The sequence below is a fragment of the Carassius auratus genome, chromosome 1 (assembly GCF_003368295.1).
Source record: "Carassius auratus strain Wakin chromosome 1, ASM336829v1, whole genome shotgun sequence".
NCBI classification, from domain to species: domain Eukaryota; kingdom Metazoa; phylum Chordata; class Actinopteri; order Cypriniformes; family Cyprinidae; genus Carassius; species Carassius auratus.
In genome coordinates, this window is record NC_039243.1 from 14,339,067 (window position 1) to 14,355,378 (window position 16,312).

Below are 16,312 nucleotides of genomic sequence, written 5' to 3' on the forward strand. Positions count from 1 at the left end.
AACCATACAAAATATAATCGGTTAAATTGTGTGTAAGCAATCATAAGAAAAGTAATAATTCAATAATTATAATAAATGCTAGATTATAATACAATAAATGTGTGTGTGTGTGTGTGTGTGTGTGTGTGTGTGTGTGTGTGTGTGTGTATGTGTGTGTGTGTGTGTGTGTGTTTGTGTGTGTCTTTATACCCAACATACACTGTTAAGTCAGTTTTTAGGCTCTTAACATGTTAATTAAAAACAGAATGCTAAATCAATGCAGTTCTTGCTTATGAAATGGGTGTGATAAGATCGAACTTTTAAAAAATATTTATATGTGATGCATTAATCGGATTTTATTTTGTGAAAACATACAGAAAAACATATAGAGGAATAAAACGATATTTAAGTAGTCAGAGGAGCAAGTGACAGTGTATAAAAGGTACATAAAGATGTACAAATTTGGATAAATAAATGGGACCTTTAGTTTGATAGGTGATGCGTGATAATAGGATTACTATTTCTACCCATATAGTAAAAGTAGTAGGTCATTACGCGGTTCTGAATTCAGCAATTGCGTGGATAAATAATGAGGACTTTTATTTTGGCGTGATACGCGAAATTGAATTTTATCATCCAGTGCAGCGGCAAAAACAATAAATGAGACTTTTATTTTGACATCTGTTGCGGAAGTGTTTTTTTTTATCGCAGAGGGGCGGTTGACAGTGGCATCCTGCGCTTCTGATAACACTAGCTATCGCTCTCATTCATAGCGGACTCTTCGCGCCGAAACACTACATGACAAACACATCCGCAGTTAACCGACATATTGCAAATATTAATTCAGCTGGAAGAGGTGAGTGAACAAATACTTTTTTTTTTAATAAACACTATAAACGTTGAACGTGGAGACAGCCATCATCATCGCCCAGCTAGCGGTACCGCGGCTAGCCGAAGAGCCTTATTATACTGTAATGTATTGTTATAAATATTACCGCGTTCTCCGCATCGCAGAAATCATTGGGCCCTAACGTTACCTGTGTGTACGTGCCTGCGCGTGCGCGTGCGCGAGACAGAAATGACATGCCGTCGTGTAAATAAAATAAGTAACATAAGGGTATTTAGTTTGTTTAATAAAATAACAAGTAACATTATTCCTGTTCTATAGGAAAGGTAACCTTAGATTTCTTCTGTTGTAGTCTGGCGCTATATAGAAATAAAATTAACTTGACCTTCAAGGGAAGGGGGAAGGGGGTGAACTGTAAAAAATATCATTTAAAAAGTGAAATTGTATGACTATTTTAAGAAACCCAAAAATAACGCAGAGCTGGAAGCAGTTTTGATCAAAAGTAAAATATAGCATTTTTGTGTAGATTAATTTTTACTCGTATTTCTTCTGCTGGCATAATGTCTGCTCTTTTCTGTTTTGAGCAACTATCAATATTTAATAAAACCTTAAGTAAAATATTGAAACTGTATCCTCTTCTGATGGCAGATGTGTCGATCAAATCTGGTTCATCGTGTCATAATAAGACGTACGACTACAAAGAAGAATATGAAATGAAAAAAATATAACATTTTAATGTGGTTTTTTTTATTTTTTTATTTTTTTTTATTGAGGTGTTTTCTTTAGGTCATATTCTTTTTTTTGCATATTTTTGTTCATAGATGAAGTCGCGGTGGAGCTGGACGTGTCTATTGTTACTCTGCTTCTCCATGGCAACATGGGCCCAGACAGAAGAGCTGGATGATGAAGAGGAGGCTCAAGTGGAAGATGGAGATGTGGACATCGAGGCAGACAGTGGAGAAAGCACCGAAGCAGACGCCAATGTGTCTTTTCAGGTAAGATACCATTCATCCAAAATCTAAGAATTTGTTCTAATGGGCATTCCTCATCCAAAATAATGAAATGTATATCAGAAGCGTTCTCCATGATTAGTGTTCAAACTAATTAGCTTGGGCCATGAGCTTCTTTGTGTTATATGTAAATATGCATTATCTGACACGTCTAGGTCACATACAAGACCCCGATTCCAACAGGAGAGGTGTACTTCACTGCAACGTTTGATGATGAATCTATGAGCAGGTTTGTAAAGCTTAATCAGATTTTCATTGCACAAATTATTTCTAATAATACAAGTTTTAAAATGCTTTTCTGTAGGCAAACTGACCAAAAATATCGATAGCTGATTTTACATTCTTCAGAATTTTGTCCAATCAACAATGTTTTAATGATCACAAAATATATTTTGGAAATATATTCTATTTTCTACAGTTGGCAGGTGTCTAAAACAATGAAAGAGGATGCCGACGAAGATATTGCAAAATATGATGGTTAGTTTTCCAGCATGGTTTACGTTTGTTATATTTTTTTCTATGATTATCTGTTCTTTAGTTATATATATTTTATCCTTAACCCGACATCTAAAAACGTATAAAAAAAAAAATAACCTGTTCCTATATGTCTCTCATGCCTTTAGGTAAATGGGAGGTTGAGTCCCTGAAGGAAAACAAGGTGCCTGGTGATTTGGGCTTGGTGCTGAAATCTCGTGCTAAGCACCATGCCATCGCGGCTCTGCTGAACAGACCGTTCGTATTTAAGGACAAGCCCCTTATTGTGCAGTAAGTGTGGGATTCTTAATTGCAATTTGTATGATATTTGAAAAATAAAGATTGTGCATTCTAACGAAATCCAATCTTTGCAGGTATGAGGTCAATTTTCAAAACGGAATTGACTGTGGCGGTGCTTACATCAAGCTACTGTCAGACTCAGAAGATTTACACCTGGTATCTTCAATCGACTGCTTTATATGATCAGAACATATTTTTGAAAAAATAACATAAAATACAATTTATTTATTTATTTTTTTATAGTAATTGAAATAGTAAGATACTGGATTTGAGGAGCATTGGGATATAATTTTGTATATATGCCATTGAAAAAGGAAATAAGTGATATCACATATTTTAGGGGTGATGTGTGCGTCTTTTGATCCCTAGGATCAGTTTAATGACCGAACACCGTACAGTATCATGTTTGGGCCGGACAAATGTGGAGAGGATTACAAACTGCACTTCATCTTCAGACATAAAAACCCACTTAATGGAGATGTGGAAGAAAAACATGCCAAACGACCAGATGTTGATCTGAAGAAGATCTACACTGATAAAAAGACTCATCTCTATACACTTGGTGTGTACACTCACTTATATTTCTATAATCCTTTAGGGATATTATTATTATTATAGGAATTATTTCAAATAATTGAATAACTCCACTGTAAAAATTGGTAGTGAAATCATATATTTTCCACCATATTACATTTGAAATGTGTCCTCAATGCAAGAAATCATATATTTTCCACCATATTACATTTGAAATATGTCCTCAATGCAAGTCTTTTTTTATTGTTTATTTGAAAGCAATCTGAATTTTATAATATTATTAGATGGTAAATTCTTAAATAATTCTTGATCTTTTTCTCAGTTTTAAATCCAGACAATAGCTATGAGATCTTTATAGACCAGTCCAGTGTTAGCAGAGGAAGTCTGTTGACAGATGTCATTCCTCCTGTGAACCCTGCAAAAGAGGTCGACGATCCCAAAGACTCCAAGCCAGATGACTGGGATGAGAGAGCCAAAATCCCTGACCCAGAAGCAGTCAAACCTGACGACTGGTGAGGTCTATGAAAGATCCGAAATGGAGAGAAAGTGTTTACCAATGTATTGATAGCTTGTGTTTTATTTTTTTTCATTTACGTGAATGTTTACTTTCCAATGTCACTTCCATAAAACAGTTACAACTACTACCTTCATAGTTTGTATTTGATTTCACTAAAAGTCATGGTAGTCATATGAGAAAGGAGCCATGTGAATTTATGAAGTTGTCTTATCAAGAGAATAGCAGCAGTGGTATGTCAAGAGTCAAGACCAATTTAGTTTTTCTTTATCTACCAAGGGATGAGGATGCCCCAGCTAAGGTGCCTGATCCTGATGCAGTGAAGCCTGAGGGTTGGTTGGATGATGAGCCGGAGTTTGTGTCTGAGCCCACTGCAGAAAAGCCTGATGACTGGTGAGACCTAAAGTGTTTCCGTGAATCTAGTGGCTTGTGTCAGTGCACAATGAGGAGCTTCTCAGTAATACCGAGTAGTGGTTAGCCGATATGTTCTTCTGCTTGGCCGATGTGTTCAAGGCAGGACTTTTATTTTGACAGCGCTGAGAACAGCAGTGCCTGAACAACACATGGTGCTCTCATTGTCCCTCTTGTTCACTGTTGTCATTAACAGTTATGTCTAATTCGGATAGGACTCTGTCTAATAATCCGATAGAATGATTAAACAAAGGAATTAATTTTAAAAAAAAATTATAACGATTTTAACGCTTTTATATTATTAGTAATAGAAAGGCAAACCTTATAATACTTTTTATCGTTTGCCGTCAGCATTAAGCAAATACGCATTTATATCATTTAGACAAATCTTTGAATGGCTAATGAAGATTTAATTTCACAAATCATGCAAACTTAGTCGAATCCAGCTGTGAGAGCTTGTGAAGTGTGCATGTGCATCCAGCATGATCACGTGTTCCCTGTGTGACGGTCGGTCCGTGTGAACTGAATGCTTTAAACTTTAAACTTGGGATTTTAAATTATGCTGCGCTGTATGCATTTGCCTGCCGCATATTCATGTCATTTTTTCTGTGTACTGTATGTAAAATGAGTGTTACCCTGGCTTTATTTGAAAAATATGATTCCCAGTGCACACAAACGTCCCATAATACTGAGTGCCCTGTTGGTTAAAGTGTTTACTTCCTTTTTAATTATATTTTTATGAAATATTCATGTATTTGTGAAAAATACTTTATTTTACACATTTATTTTTTAATCCATTTCATTTTTATTTTTATTAATTTAAAAAATAATAATTATATCGGCCCTCTGATTTCCAAGATATCGGCATCGGCTGTCAAAAACCCAATACTGGTCGACTACTAATAACAAGGATTATTTTATTTGCCAGTTTAAATATTCATAGAAATATTTATTTTATAAGTACAGTGAAATAATAATGTATGGATTCTTGAAGTATGTGTGTGCAAAATTGACAAATCAAATCTCAGTATTTTCTGGGATTTAACTTTAGCGGGTTTAGTCCTGTCAAAGCTTTTTATATGATGTGTAGTGTTCACACTGATGTGATCAGTTCACAGCAATGACGGAAAACATGTGCCACATTAAATTGATTTCCAGGGGCATCGTTACCATTTTAAGGACAGTATGTAAATGAAAACAAATGAGAAAACAATCGGATGTGTATCGTTATTTTGGATCGGTGCATCAGTAAATACTGTAAATACCTGCTGCTGTCATTAATGCTAATCCAACAACAAAACACAGCTTTGTTTAATCTATACAGAGAACACTATACAGTGTTATTTCACTTAATTATTACATTTGTGTATCTTAATACTACTGTTGTATATATCTAGGCTTGTAATTTGTGTATTTTTTCTTATTTTGTCTTTAATCATATTTGATCTTTCTTAGTTAGGCTAGTAGTTTTTGCCGTGGTATCGAAGAAGTATCTTTTTTTTTCTTTTCTTGCTGATCCGAAAAACAATCCGATCTCGGACTCAAAAACTGTGAGTTTTGTGATCCGTTGAACCACTAGTGAAATTTGACAGATGTTGAGTACAGTGGGGAAAATATTTATTTGATGCCCTGCTGATTTTGTCAGTTTTCCCATTATATTTTATAGTAGGTTTATTTTTAATGGATAGAGAACCTTTGAATTGATTGGCCATCTCGATCATTTTGACATAAAAGTGCTATATTAGACCCTTGTGTCATCTCAGATGAGAAAGTCTGTTATCTTGGGTGCTGCAAATTTTGTACAATGCCAAATACATTATTATTAGGCAATTATTCCATGAACTATATCGTACACTTCAGCCTAGCCTCCCTTTCTCTGATAGAATTGTTAGACAGTCCTCTGTATTACACTATGTAATACCTCATGCTTTTATTTGAACTGCATTATTGCCCCTTTTATAGCACCTTGTAGGTAATATTCTCTCCACCCCACCCCCACCCCATCCCCCTCAGGGATGAAGAAATGGATGGAGAATGGGAGGCTCCTCAGGTGCCAAATCCAGCATGTTCAGCCGCTCCTGGCTGTGGTGAATGGAAGCCGCCCATGATCAATAATCCTCAGTATAAGGGCAAATGGAAAGCTCCTCTCATAGACAACCCCAACTACCAGGTATTGACGTCTGGAAATGTTGCTAAAGCATCCATATTTTCTCTAGTACTAACAAATGTCACCCGCAGCCTGTGTTTGCTGTAAACTGCCATTATTTTAACCAAATTTGAATTAATGAGTTGGATACACTGACCAAAGGTCTTTTAAAGTATCACCAAAAAAAAAGGATATTCAACAACTTTGTTTCTTTGTTTAAAGGGTGTGTGGAGTCCACGGAAGATTGAAAACCCTGACTACTTTGAAGATCTTCATCCGTTTAGGATGGAGTCATTCAGAGCTGTGGGTCTGGAGCTGTGGTCTATGACTTCTGACATTTACTTTGACAATTTTATTATTACCTCGGAAAAGGAAGTGGCGGACCGCTGGGCTGCAGACAGCTGGGGACTCAAAAATCTGGTGGCTAGTGCCAATGAGGTACGCCTCTGCCTCTCAGCCACGTTTTGCTCTGGCCATTATTGCTCATTGGGCTGTAGTTCGCTTGACATACTCAAACTGTCTCTTTCTGTCTTAGCCTGGGGTGTTGAGTCAGTTGGCACTGGCTGCGGAAGAGAGGCCCTGGCTGTGGGTGGTTTACATCCTTACTATTGGTTTGCCTATTGGACTGGCTGTGCTCTTCTGCTGGCCAAAGGTATGCCCTGACCCCACTGAGGAGATCCCATTCAATGCAGAATCAAACGCTTGATATAGCAGGCATGTGGTACAGCTATCTTTAGGCTGTCAGTGTTTTGCTGTAAATAATATAGATGTGTGGGTACAGCGTAATAATTCAGTACATGATCTGTTTTCATCACAACAGATAGATTCTGTCCTGTATAACCATAATCAAAGCGGATAACAAGAGGAGTTTAAAACAAACACACTGCCTACACACATACACAATTAACTGTAATCATTTGCATTTTCTGAGTATTCATTTAACAGACTCTTTTATTCAAAGTGACTTACAAATGAGGACGACACAAGCGATTCATCCTGAGGAGAACTGCTGAAACACACTGCACCAAAATGTGCTAGAACATACAGTGCACAGGCTAGCACAGAGACGTGGGTTTAAAGCAGGGCTGGGCAACTTCGGTCCTGGAGGGTCACCGTCCTGCAGAGTTTAGCTCCAGCCCTAGTCGAACACATCTGCGTGTAGCTTTCTAATCTTGAAGGCATTGATAAGCTTGTTCTGGTGTGTTTGGTTAGTGTTGGAGTTACACACCGCAGGACAGTGGCCCTCCAGGACTGAAGTTGCCTAGCCCTGGTTTAAACAAATCCTAAGCTTTCCTAAAACCTTTGGTTTGGTTTTTTTGTTTTATTTATTTTCATTTACTGCCTGGCAAGAGCTGGTACTTCCTGTACTGGAAATTCTGTAAAATTTCATAAAGCAAGGCATTTTGTGTCACAGCTTTGGCTATTTTGTATGTTATTTTCAACAAAGGGATGAAATACTGTATCGACCAATCAGCATCCAAGATGGAAATTATTCAGTTTTATAATACGACATAGAAAAAAGGTGCTGTGTTATGGCTGTACCCACTATTGAGGTCCCAGAGGTCTGGAAATAATTTCCTAATAATAGCTGTGCTTTGGTTCTGCAAAGATATTGTACAAGGCCAAGATAACACAGAGCGGTACGACAGTGCATGAATGCAGGCATAACTGTTCATTTTCACAGAAACCAAGTTTAAATTCTAGCACGCTGCATTGGTCAAGATATGTGTAAGATATAACTAGGTAAATATTTAATATTTGATGCCTGTGTCATGTAAGAAGTTTTAAACAACCAACAGTAATATCGAGAGATGGAACAACACAACCATAGAAGTTTCAGCACATTAAGATTAAACTGGTGTGCATATTGTGCATGAATTGAATGAACTGAGGCCTAAACTAGAATGTGGTCAAATGTGTGGCTTTAAAAAAAGTGTGTTTATAGGTTGTGCTTCGCATTTAGCCTTTTAAGAAAAAAAGTGTGTACATGTCAACAGCCTTTTTACAGTATACTGATGCGTTTATGGCTGGTCTGCTCTCTGAATGTAAAAGGATAGTTCACCTAAAAAGGAAAATTTTGTTATCTTTAACATTCAGATTTTGTTATTTCAAACCCAAATGCTATTTTTCATGATCATGTGTATTTTTATTTTTTTTTCACAAATGCAGATAATAATGAAAATGACTGGAATGGTTTTACTACTGTTATCTGAATTTTTGCCCTCCATACATCTTAAAATACACATATGTAGATCAGGGAAATCAACATTTTTTCCAGGGGTCAGACTCATACTCAACTGGTCATCGTGAGGACCCCGGCTCAAATGCAGTCTTTTTGGTGTTGTGTGTTTGCTGTGATGAGATCCACACAAGCAGACCCCATTACAGCTAGCTTTTTTCCAAACACAGAATACAGTTGATAAATCTGGTTTACCATGCTAACCCCATCTTATATATTGCTGAAGATTAGGGTGTTTAGGATTAGCTTCCAAGTACAAAATCCTCTTAATGAGTATATTTATTATTGGTAGCAGAACAACAGACTCTCAGCGTTCTACAGGTTTGTCACCAGATCTGAACAGGAGGGTGTCCTCCTGCTTCTTCAGTGTGAGAACTGTGCTGGCACCTGTGACGTCAGGTGAACTTGGCGTCTCGAATATCCTCAGCTCACACACTTGTATATGTATTGCAGAAATCAGATGATGACTATGTATACAAGAAAACCGATGAGCCCAAAGCCGAACCAGAGGAGGTAGCAGAAGAAGAAGAAGAGGAGGAGGAGGAGGAGGAGGAAGAGGAGGCGGAGAAAGGGAAAGCTGAAGATGAAGATGAAGCTAAAGCAGAGGAAGATGCTGAAGCTACTGGTTTGTAAAATGGTTTATCCTTGTTTTATCCTATTTAAGTACTTTTTTTTTTTTCCCAGTGTAGTTGTTAAACGTAATTCCCTTCTTTTGTGACTCCTTCTTCAGGTAATGAGAATGGAGATGGGATGGACAAGGACATTGGAAAAGATGGAGGAGATATAGAGGATGAGGACGATGCCAGTAAGCCAAATGACAGTCCCTCAGAGGATGAAGTAAGCAAATTCACATTGACTTTTAGGCTTCTGTGGCCAGTAGGGGTGTAACGGTACATATATTCAGGCTAAACCTTTTCGGAATGGGTCTTTTGTTTCGGTACACATGTGTGAACAAATACAGTGCTGCAGACAAAGAATGAGCTGCTGGAAAAGTGCACAATCCCAAGTTGTCTTTAACATAAGATGTTTTTTAAATGTAGTGCTTCAAACTAAAGGTTTAACCAACACTTCTTGCCCTATTGCCAGAAATGTGTGCTGTTTAAGATGTGTTTTCTTTAGTGCAGAGCATACTTCTTATGTTTTATACTTGCCTGTTAATTACTAGCTAGTACTTCCATTTTGCGTTTAGAATTATCCTGACAGCAAAGTGAGTTTGCATTTAACATTACAGGCTTCAGTGAGTGCTAGCTCACACGTGTGTTAAATAGATGGAGAAGATTAGAAAGTGAATGCAATAATTCTAACTAAAATATATTCACACATTTTGCATCTAAAAGTGTAAGCACTTCAAATCTCTTCCCCAATTACTACAGCATTAAAAACTGTAGTGTGGCACCAATATTGACAGACCTTTTAAAGACTTAAACTGTTTTATATTTAGAGTAGTTTTATTTATTTCTAATTTTATTATTATTATTATCCCATATTATATATATTATTTTTTAGATTATATTTTAATGGTTACATTGAATTTTTTTAAATAAATGGGGGTCTTTTAAAATTGTCTTCATACTTAGTATTTAAATCAGTCTCTTTGCACTTAAATATTCACACACACTTGTCTATGATTTATTCATCCAAAATATACTACATTCTATGACATTCAGTGTTATACTGTACATTCAGTAGTTATTAACGGATTCCAGAATTCCGTCAGTTTTTCACACCGTCTGTTCAAGCAGCATGTTGAATCATCAATCATAGTTTTTACGTGACATTTAGAAGTGTGTAAATCTGAAATCATTGATAACACATTTAGAAATAATTATGTAGTATTATGAATGTTCAGTGTTTGGTTCTATTTTAAAGAAACACTGTGTGATGATGCCATGTTTTTTTTTTACTGTGTACTGGTTTATCTAGATCCACTGCTTGTTGTTAGACTGACATTTATGGGTCTTTGCAGATGAAGGACGCTGATGAAGGAATTCAGAGCACAGGAGAAGAACCCAAAGCTGTGAGAAAGAGAAGAATACGGAAGGACTGAAAATCCACATTTTCCCCACGTTTCTTCCTCCCTTCTCCCATTCCTTTGCCTCTTTTTGCTGCATGCTTTCGGCATTATGCCCTTTAGCATGCAAAAATGGCAAACCTAGTTGCTCTCCTGAAGAGGTCACCCTTCATCCGATTGAACCTCGCTTCCCCTCTTTCAGTCTTCCTCTTAGTTCTTATCAGTTACCGTTGGGATTTAGATACAGAAGTCAGGCCTGCTGAGTTTTAACTCCAAGTTTTTCCTAATATTTTTTTTCTTTTCAGATTAGAATTCATGGAGTAGTACTGGGCCAGCGTTTCCCTACTAGTAAGTCTGGAAACTGTGAAGGGAAATGTACAATGGATATTTTAGAAAGATGATTTGGTTTGATCACCTCAACATTTCAGTTTAAGTTATTAAAAAGGGTTCAGTTCCTTTTGAGTTTTTAAGTTATGAGCTTTTTAACATGATCAAATCGTATTTATTGTTTGATGAATGATGCAGTTGAGTTTAGCTATAGGACTTTTTAATCTTGCATTCTGCTGTCATAACCACTGTTAGCAGGCTCTGGATAATAGCTCCATCAAACATCTAGGTCAGTGAAGTGCTAGGAATGCAAATCAGTATTGCTTTTTTGGCATCGAAGAAAGTCATTACGCACAGTCAGCGCCGATCTCAGCTCAGCGTCATCACTGACACTCCAACAGCAGATTCAGACACAAGCAGACTTACCACCATGTATGAAACCATTGAGCTCTGGAAGCAGACAGGTTGTTTTTCAAGTGATGAACAGTTATGTCTTTCTGCTTTTTTTTTTTGGTTGTATGTTCAGCCTTACGAGGACAGCCTTTTGTTTACGTTTGCAAAGTGTTCACTGCTCTTGGAAATAAATATTTACTATAAATTTCCGTGCTCCGCTGACATGACTTCACCAGGTCTTTCCAGTTTATACTCATTTGTGCAAAGGCAAGGTATTTTATTAAAGGCATAATTGTAACAAAATAAAAATGTACACTTTTAGAAACAGGCAGTACTTTACATTAGGTGCTTGCAAACGTAAATTACGCTACTGAACATTTTCAAGAAAATAATATGAAACAGAGTATGTAGTGTCGCTGCAGATGCTTCAGTGTCATGTTGATGATTCATAGTTAAGTGAAATTTCACATCAGCAAACTCTTGGGCGAAGAGCAGAGCATCCGTCCTCATGAATGCCGCTCAAGCAGACACTTTGGAGCAATCAGATCAATATCACTCTGCAGACTCAACCTCACTTCAGTCTTTGAAAGCAGTAAAAGCTTCATCCGTTTTAAGTCCCTCAATCCAAAGGACACGGCCATGAAGAGCGAACTCTCCAGCACAATGCTGCAGTTTACATGCGAGCCGGTTTCAATCTATTTATCCTGCTCAAAAGAAGTCGGGTTTGAGCACTAGTCAGACCTTTTAAGATAAATCCAAGTATGAAAGTGAGTAAATGTCATTCGGTGAGTCAGAGGCCTCTTATAATGTTACATACTGAGGAGCTACTTCGTTTAAACCAATGGGTCAGGAAATTACTGTAATTGCAGACTTTCTGCCCCAGCTGAGCAACTGTCATTGTGATAATTGCCAATAGAAAAACCATGTGCCAAGAGAGGGAGGACTAATTTAGGTTATCCATCCCTAGCCTTTTACATCATGCACTTTAGTTATGGGTTATGGCATGGCATGCAATTTCAAAGAAATACATCTGTGTTCAAGCTGTACTTGCTTTACACTGTAAATGTTAGTAGTCCAAATACAAAAAGGCTGAAATTTGGCATAACTGTATTTTCAGAAAAACTCTTCCAAACCAGACTTTGGCTGTCTAGTATTTAAAAAGGTTGTCAAGCCAATGAGAGGGTCTGAGATTGGTTATGTACCTGCTAAATGAATCATACAGGAGTGGCATTACACTGGCTCTGTACTTATCTGATCACAAACCGCATCATGCATCCTTTTATATCTTGTAACACAGTTAGCTGACACAGAGAGACAGCAGCTCAGTCCATTTAAGTATTACCCAAACCATGCTGAGAGATGCATTAGTAAATTGTACAACAAAATAAAGAGAAAACAAACAGCGGCTTATATGTATGAGCTAGTAGTCTGAATGCTGGAAAGAGGAGACGATGGAGTATGTAGAGGGGTGATTCACTCGTTATTTTCGTTTGCTTTTGGTGTCAGTGGTCTGAAACACGCTGGAGGCGGACATGAGGTTCTCAATGTACTGCCCGAGAACCTGGTTCTCTGATTTGAGTTTAAGGTTCTCCTCCTTCACCGCGTCCACACGCGCAGAGAGATCTAATGGAAACAGACAAAACACATTAGAGTGCATCACTTAGCTTTTTCCGGCAGCCATTTAGAGTGCCTGAGTGGATCAGAGGAAAAACAGAAACATGAAGGGTTTATATTGACTTACAAAACAAAACCGCAACAGTTAACCACTAGGACAAGGTGCAGGCAAAATAATTGTACCTTCAAGTGTGTGCTGGAGCTCCAAGACTTGGTTTATGAGTCTCGTCTTCTCCTCTTGCTCGACTTGGTTCTCCATATCTCCTGAAAAGACACGCATACACATCTGAAATTGCTCCAAAGCTATTTAAACTGAAGAAACACCCAATTTTAACAACACCGTATAAAAATATTACAAATTGTGGGTGATATTTACCATCAATCTCACAGTTCATGGTGCTGTACTAGTCCTCCGGTCTGAAGCGCTGGGCTGTCGCTTCTCCGTCAGCTGTGAGAGATAGTATCAATGTGATTTCAAATAATACAAACATGTTATAATGTTATTGGAAATGTACAAAAGTAATTCCTTGGTATTCGTTGAAGTAACGTTCAAACACAAATAACGTTACAGTGCAAACTAAGTCGTTTGAAGAACCAAGCGCTTCAAGATACAACAGTTAGCTTTTGGCTAACACAACAAACCATCGCCTGATATGAATAAATATAGTTCACAGACAACTGAGATCGCTGGCTTTTATATTTCATACTTATAACATAATTATATTGCTATTAGTACTAGAGACATGACATAACTTTGGTTTTATGAAGTCTTAAATCATGCCCAGTTTTAAATCATCAGTCTCCATTGGTTCTCATGCATTACAAAAAAGGCCGCTTTAGCCTGGCTGCTAAGACTCGTTAAAAATAGCTTTAAATGACCCCGAAAATAAAATTCAGTTTACATAAACTTGCTAAATATGCAATTAGGAAATCGATACAAACCGATACGAAATAGTTAAACATAAAGTGATAGTGAAGAACTTGAGTAACTTAAGAAACACACACTAACACACTGATAAATTCACACCACCCTACCTGATATAAGACTAAATGTCTCCGCGTTATTAAAGATGTTAAAAAATGATCAAGCCTCCAAAGATGATGTCAAGGTAATGATACAGACCATCCGTTACCTCATCGCTTCTGTCTCTTCTTTTATTCACATACACCCAGCACCGACAGAGGGAGACAAAGCTCTCGAATATTATGAAGCTGTGCACAAAGCATTACAGCATTCTGCTTACAGCACACTGCCTTCTGTTTTATTTTATTTTTAAATAATAGTATGTAAAACAGAATTCATTATGCAACATAATAAACATTACTCCTCATTAGAATATTTTTTTATTAATTCATATCGGAGTATGCTACTTAGTATTCTATCACATGGCCTCATTAAAAAAAATAATAATAATAATAAATGTAATAATGATTATAGATACCTTGGTAAAATTTGTGTAAAATGTGATATATTCCAGTATAACATTTCCTTCCTGTTCTACACAAGAAATAAAGTCATAGAGGTTTGGAAACTGTAAAAGGTGAGTAAATGATGACCAATTCTTAATTCTTAGGTGAATTAAATGACATCAGAGAGGACTTATGCAATATGCAGCCTTTGTTCTACATACATGTTGCTCTGGCAGTAGCTACATTCACACATGTGTCCCTGCAGTCCCTGCACAAAAAAAAAAAACACCTACTGCCTCTTATGTAGGTTTCTGACATTGACACAATACCTCTCCATTCATCCCTGTATTTGGACAAGAAAACCACATGCTGCACAACACTGAAGCATTTAGATGCTAAAGTTATTGTGCCAACCTGGAGCAGATTTTCTCTTTTATTCTGAAAGTACGGTTGATGTTATCACATTGGACTTATATTGGATTCAAACATTGCTGAAAACCAACGCAGATCTGTGAAAAACTGTTTTGTTATTAATAAATTGTTACATTTTGTTGCTGTGTGTTTATGAAAACTTGACCTGTAATGTATATTTAGTAAGTATTTTATTAAATACTTACTAAATATAATTTTTTTTTCAAACAAAAGCTGAGGTGCATAAACTCAGATCAAACTCTTTGACCAAACACTTCCAAAAAGCAAAACAAAACCCATGCTAACTGAAAGAAAACAAGCTGACCAAGACTGACTGAATCCAAGATTTGGTGTTAATATAGCATAATGACAGACAGGCCATTTTTAAACACCAAGGATGTTCAGCATAGCAAAAAGGTTGCTTTATAGTTAACTATTATAACCCTGAAAGTCTGTCATTCAGATTATAGCTGTCATCATAATCTGCACCAGTGTGATTTTATTCACATACATTTCCCAGTGAATACCGGACAAAGAAAACTGGTTTCAGATCAGCTTTAAAACAACAAAAGGCATGTCTTACCTGAATCATCAACTAGTGAAATGTTAGTAAAAGTCCCATCATCTTCATCCACGTCTCCCTCCATGACCGAGTGTGTTCGCAAATATGTATAAGCAAGTTAAACTATCTAGTTAAAACCTTTAAAAATGTCCCCTTCTCTCTATCTAGCTCTCTCTGTCTTCCTGAAACACTGTGTAGTTTGTCTGGCCTTACCCTCTCAATTATTCACCATCCACCACGGTTACCAACCAGACCTGTGTGGTAACTCAGGTGACAAAGCTGGAGCAGAATTTAGGGCGACACCTGCTGAGAGATCCAAAGTTCACTCGTTCACTTTCTCAGATTACAGTGAGTCCCTCCCACCCCCACCTTTAACTTTCTGGCACCATCTGTCTCATTACATGTGTGCTACAGTGTGACACATTAACTAAAGGAAGCATCTGATGTCCTCACACAAACAAAGCCACATGGCAGTGCCTAACTACACCGACTTAATTGGTTTGCACTTCGACCAGTGTTGTGAAAAGCCCAGAGTTTTACTACAAGCTACAGAAAAGACTTGCCGTGATACATTGATTGACACTCTAAACGTTTTCATTCTTGTTTCATTTTAAGTTGCAGGCATAAGAATGTTGACAGACTAGTTTCTGATTCTAATAGACTTAAACTCAGACACCTGCTGCAAATACTTATTATGGACAGGCTGCATTTCTATAATGCAATAGCATAATATTTTTATTTATTTATTTTTTGCCCACAAATTCAAAGATGTGAATCTTAATATTGTTATATTTATATTAGTATCTTCATGAAATGACAACAAAGCTAGAATGCATGGACTTCAAATGAAAAAAAAAAAACTTGTGATTTTGTGGGGGTTTTAGAAGAATGGTTCAGTCAAAAATGAAGGCCATTCAATATGGAAAATAGTTTGTTTCTTCATCTGAATAGATTTGGAGAATTGTAGCTTTACATCACTTCCTCACCAATGGATCCTCTGCAGTGAATGGGTGCCGTCAGAATGAGAGTCCAAACAGCTGATTAAAACATCACAATAATCCATGACACAGTATGACTCCAGTCAATCAATTAATGTCTTCTGAAGTGTTGTGTTTGCTTGTTGCTTCTGG

General features: G+C 37.1%; 2 protein-coding genes across 2 annotated transcripts; one reads left to right on the forward strand and one right to left on the reverse strand.

Annotated features, from left to right (window-relative positions):
• Positions 1 to 668: 668 nt before the first annotated feature.
• clgn (calmegin) lies at positions 669 to 11,390 on the forward strand. Its single transcript, XM_026249288.1, has 15 exons — positions 669 to 835; positions 1,648 to 1,821; positions 1,992 to 2,065; positions 2,255 to 2,313; positions 2,460 to 2,601; positions 2,685 to 2,766; positions 2,980 to 3,172; positions 3,467 to 3,656; positions 3,938 to 4,051; positions 6,083 to 6,239; positions 6,438 to 6,653; positions 6,751 to 6,867; positions 8,908 to 9,079; positions 9,185 to 9,291; positions 10,421 to 11,390. Exons 2-15 carry the CDS (start codon positions 1,648 to 1,650, stop codon positions 10,499 to 10,501), a joined length of 1,878 nt encoding a protein of 625 aa, XP_026105073.1. The 5' UTR covers positions 669 to 835; the 3' UTR covers positions 10,502 to 11,390.
• A 55-nt stretch (positions 11,391 to 11,445) lies between these two features.
• LOC113076663 (short coiled-coil protein A) lies at positions 11,446 to 15,455 on the reverse strand. Its single transcript, XM_074559890.1, is given in 4 exon segments — positions 11,446 to 12,808; positions 12,983 to 13,063; positions 13,176 to 13,247; positions 15,204 to 15,455. Coding segments are annotated over 4 exon segments (360 nt in total). The 5' UTR covers positions 15,268 to 15,455; the 3' UTR covers positions 11,446 to 12,665.
• Positions 15,456 to 16,312: the final 857 nt, after the last annotated feature.

What these genes read in the sequence shown, in the direction of transcription:
- clgn (XM_026249288.1), top strand. Translation starts at nt 1,648, where the DNA reads ATGAAGTCGCGGTGGAGCTGGACGTGTCTATTGTTACTCTGCTTCTCC. An exon ending in ACTCAGAAGATTTACACCTG is followed by an intron (nt 2,767 to 2,979) that starts GTATCTTCAATC and finishes TTTGATCCCTAG; the next exon opens with GATCAGTTTAATGACCGAAC. An exon ending in TGCTCTTCTGCTGGCCAAAG is followed by an intron (nt 6,868 to 8,907) that starts GTATGCCCTGAC and finishes TATGTATTGCAG; the next exon opens with AAATCAGATGATGACTATGT.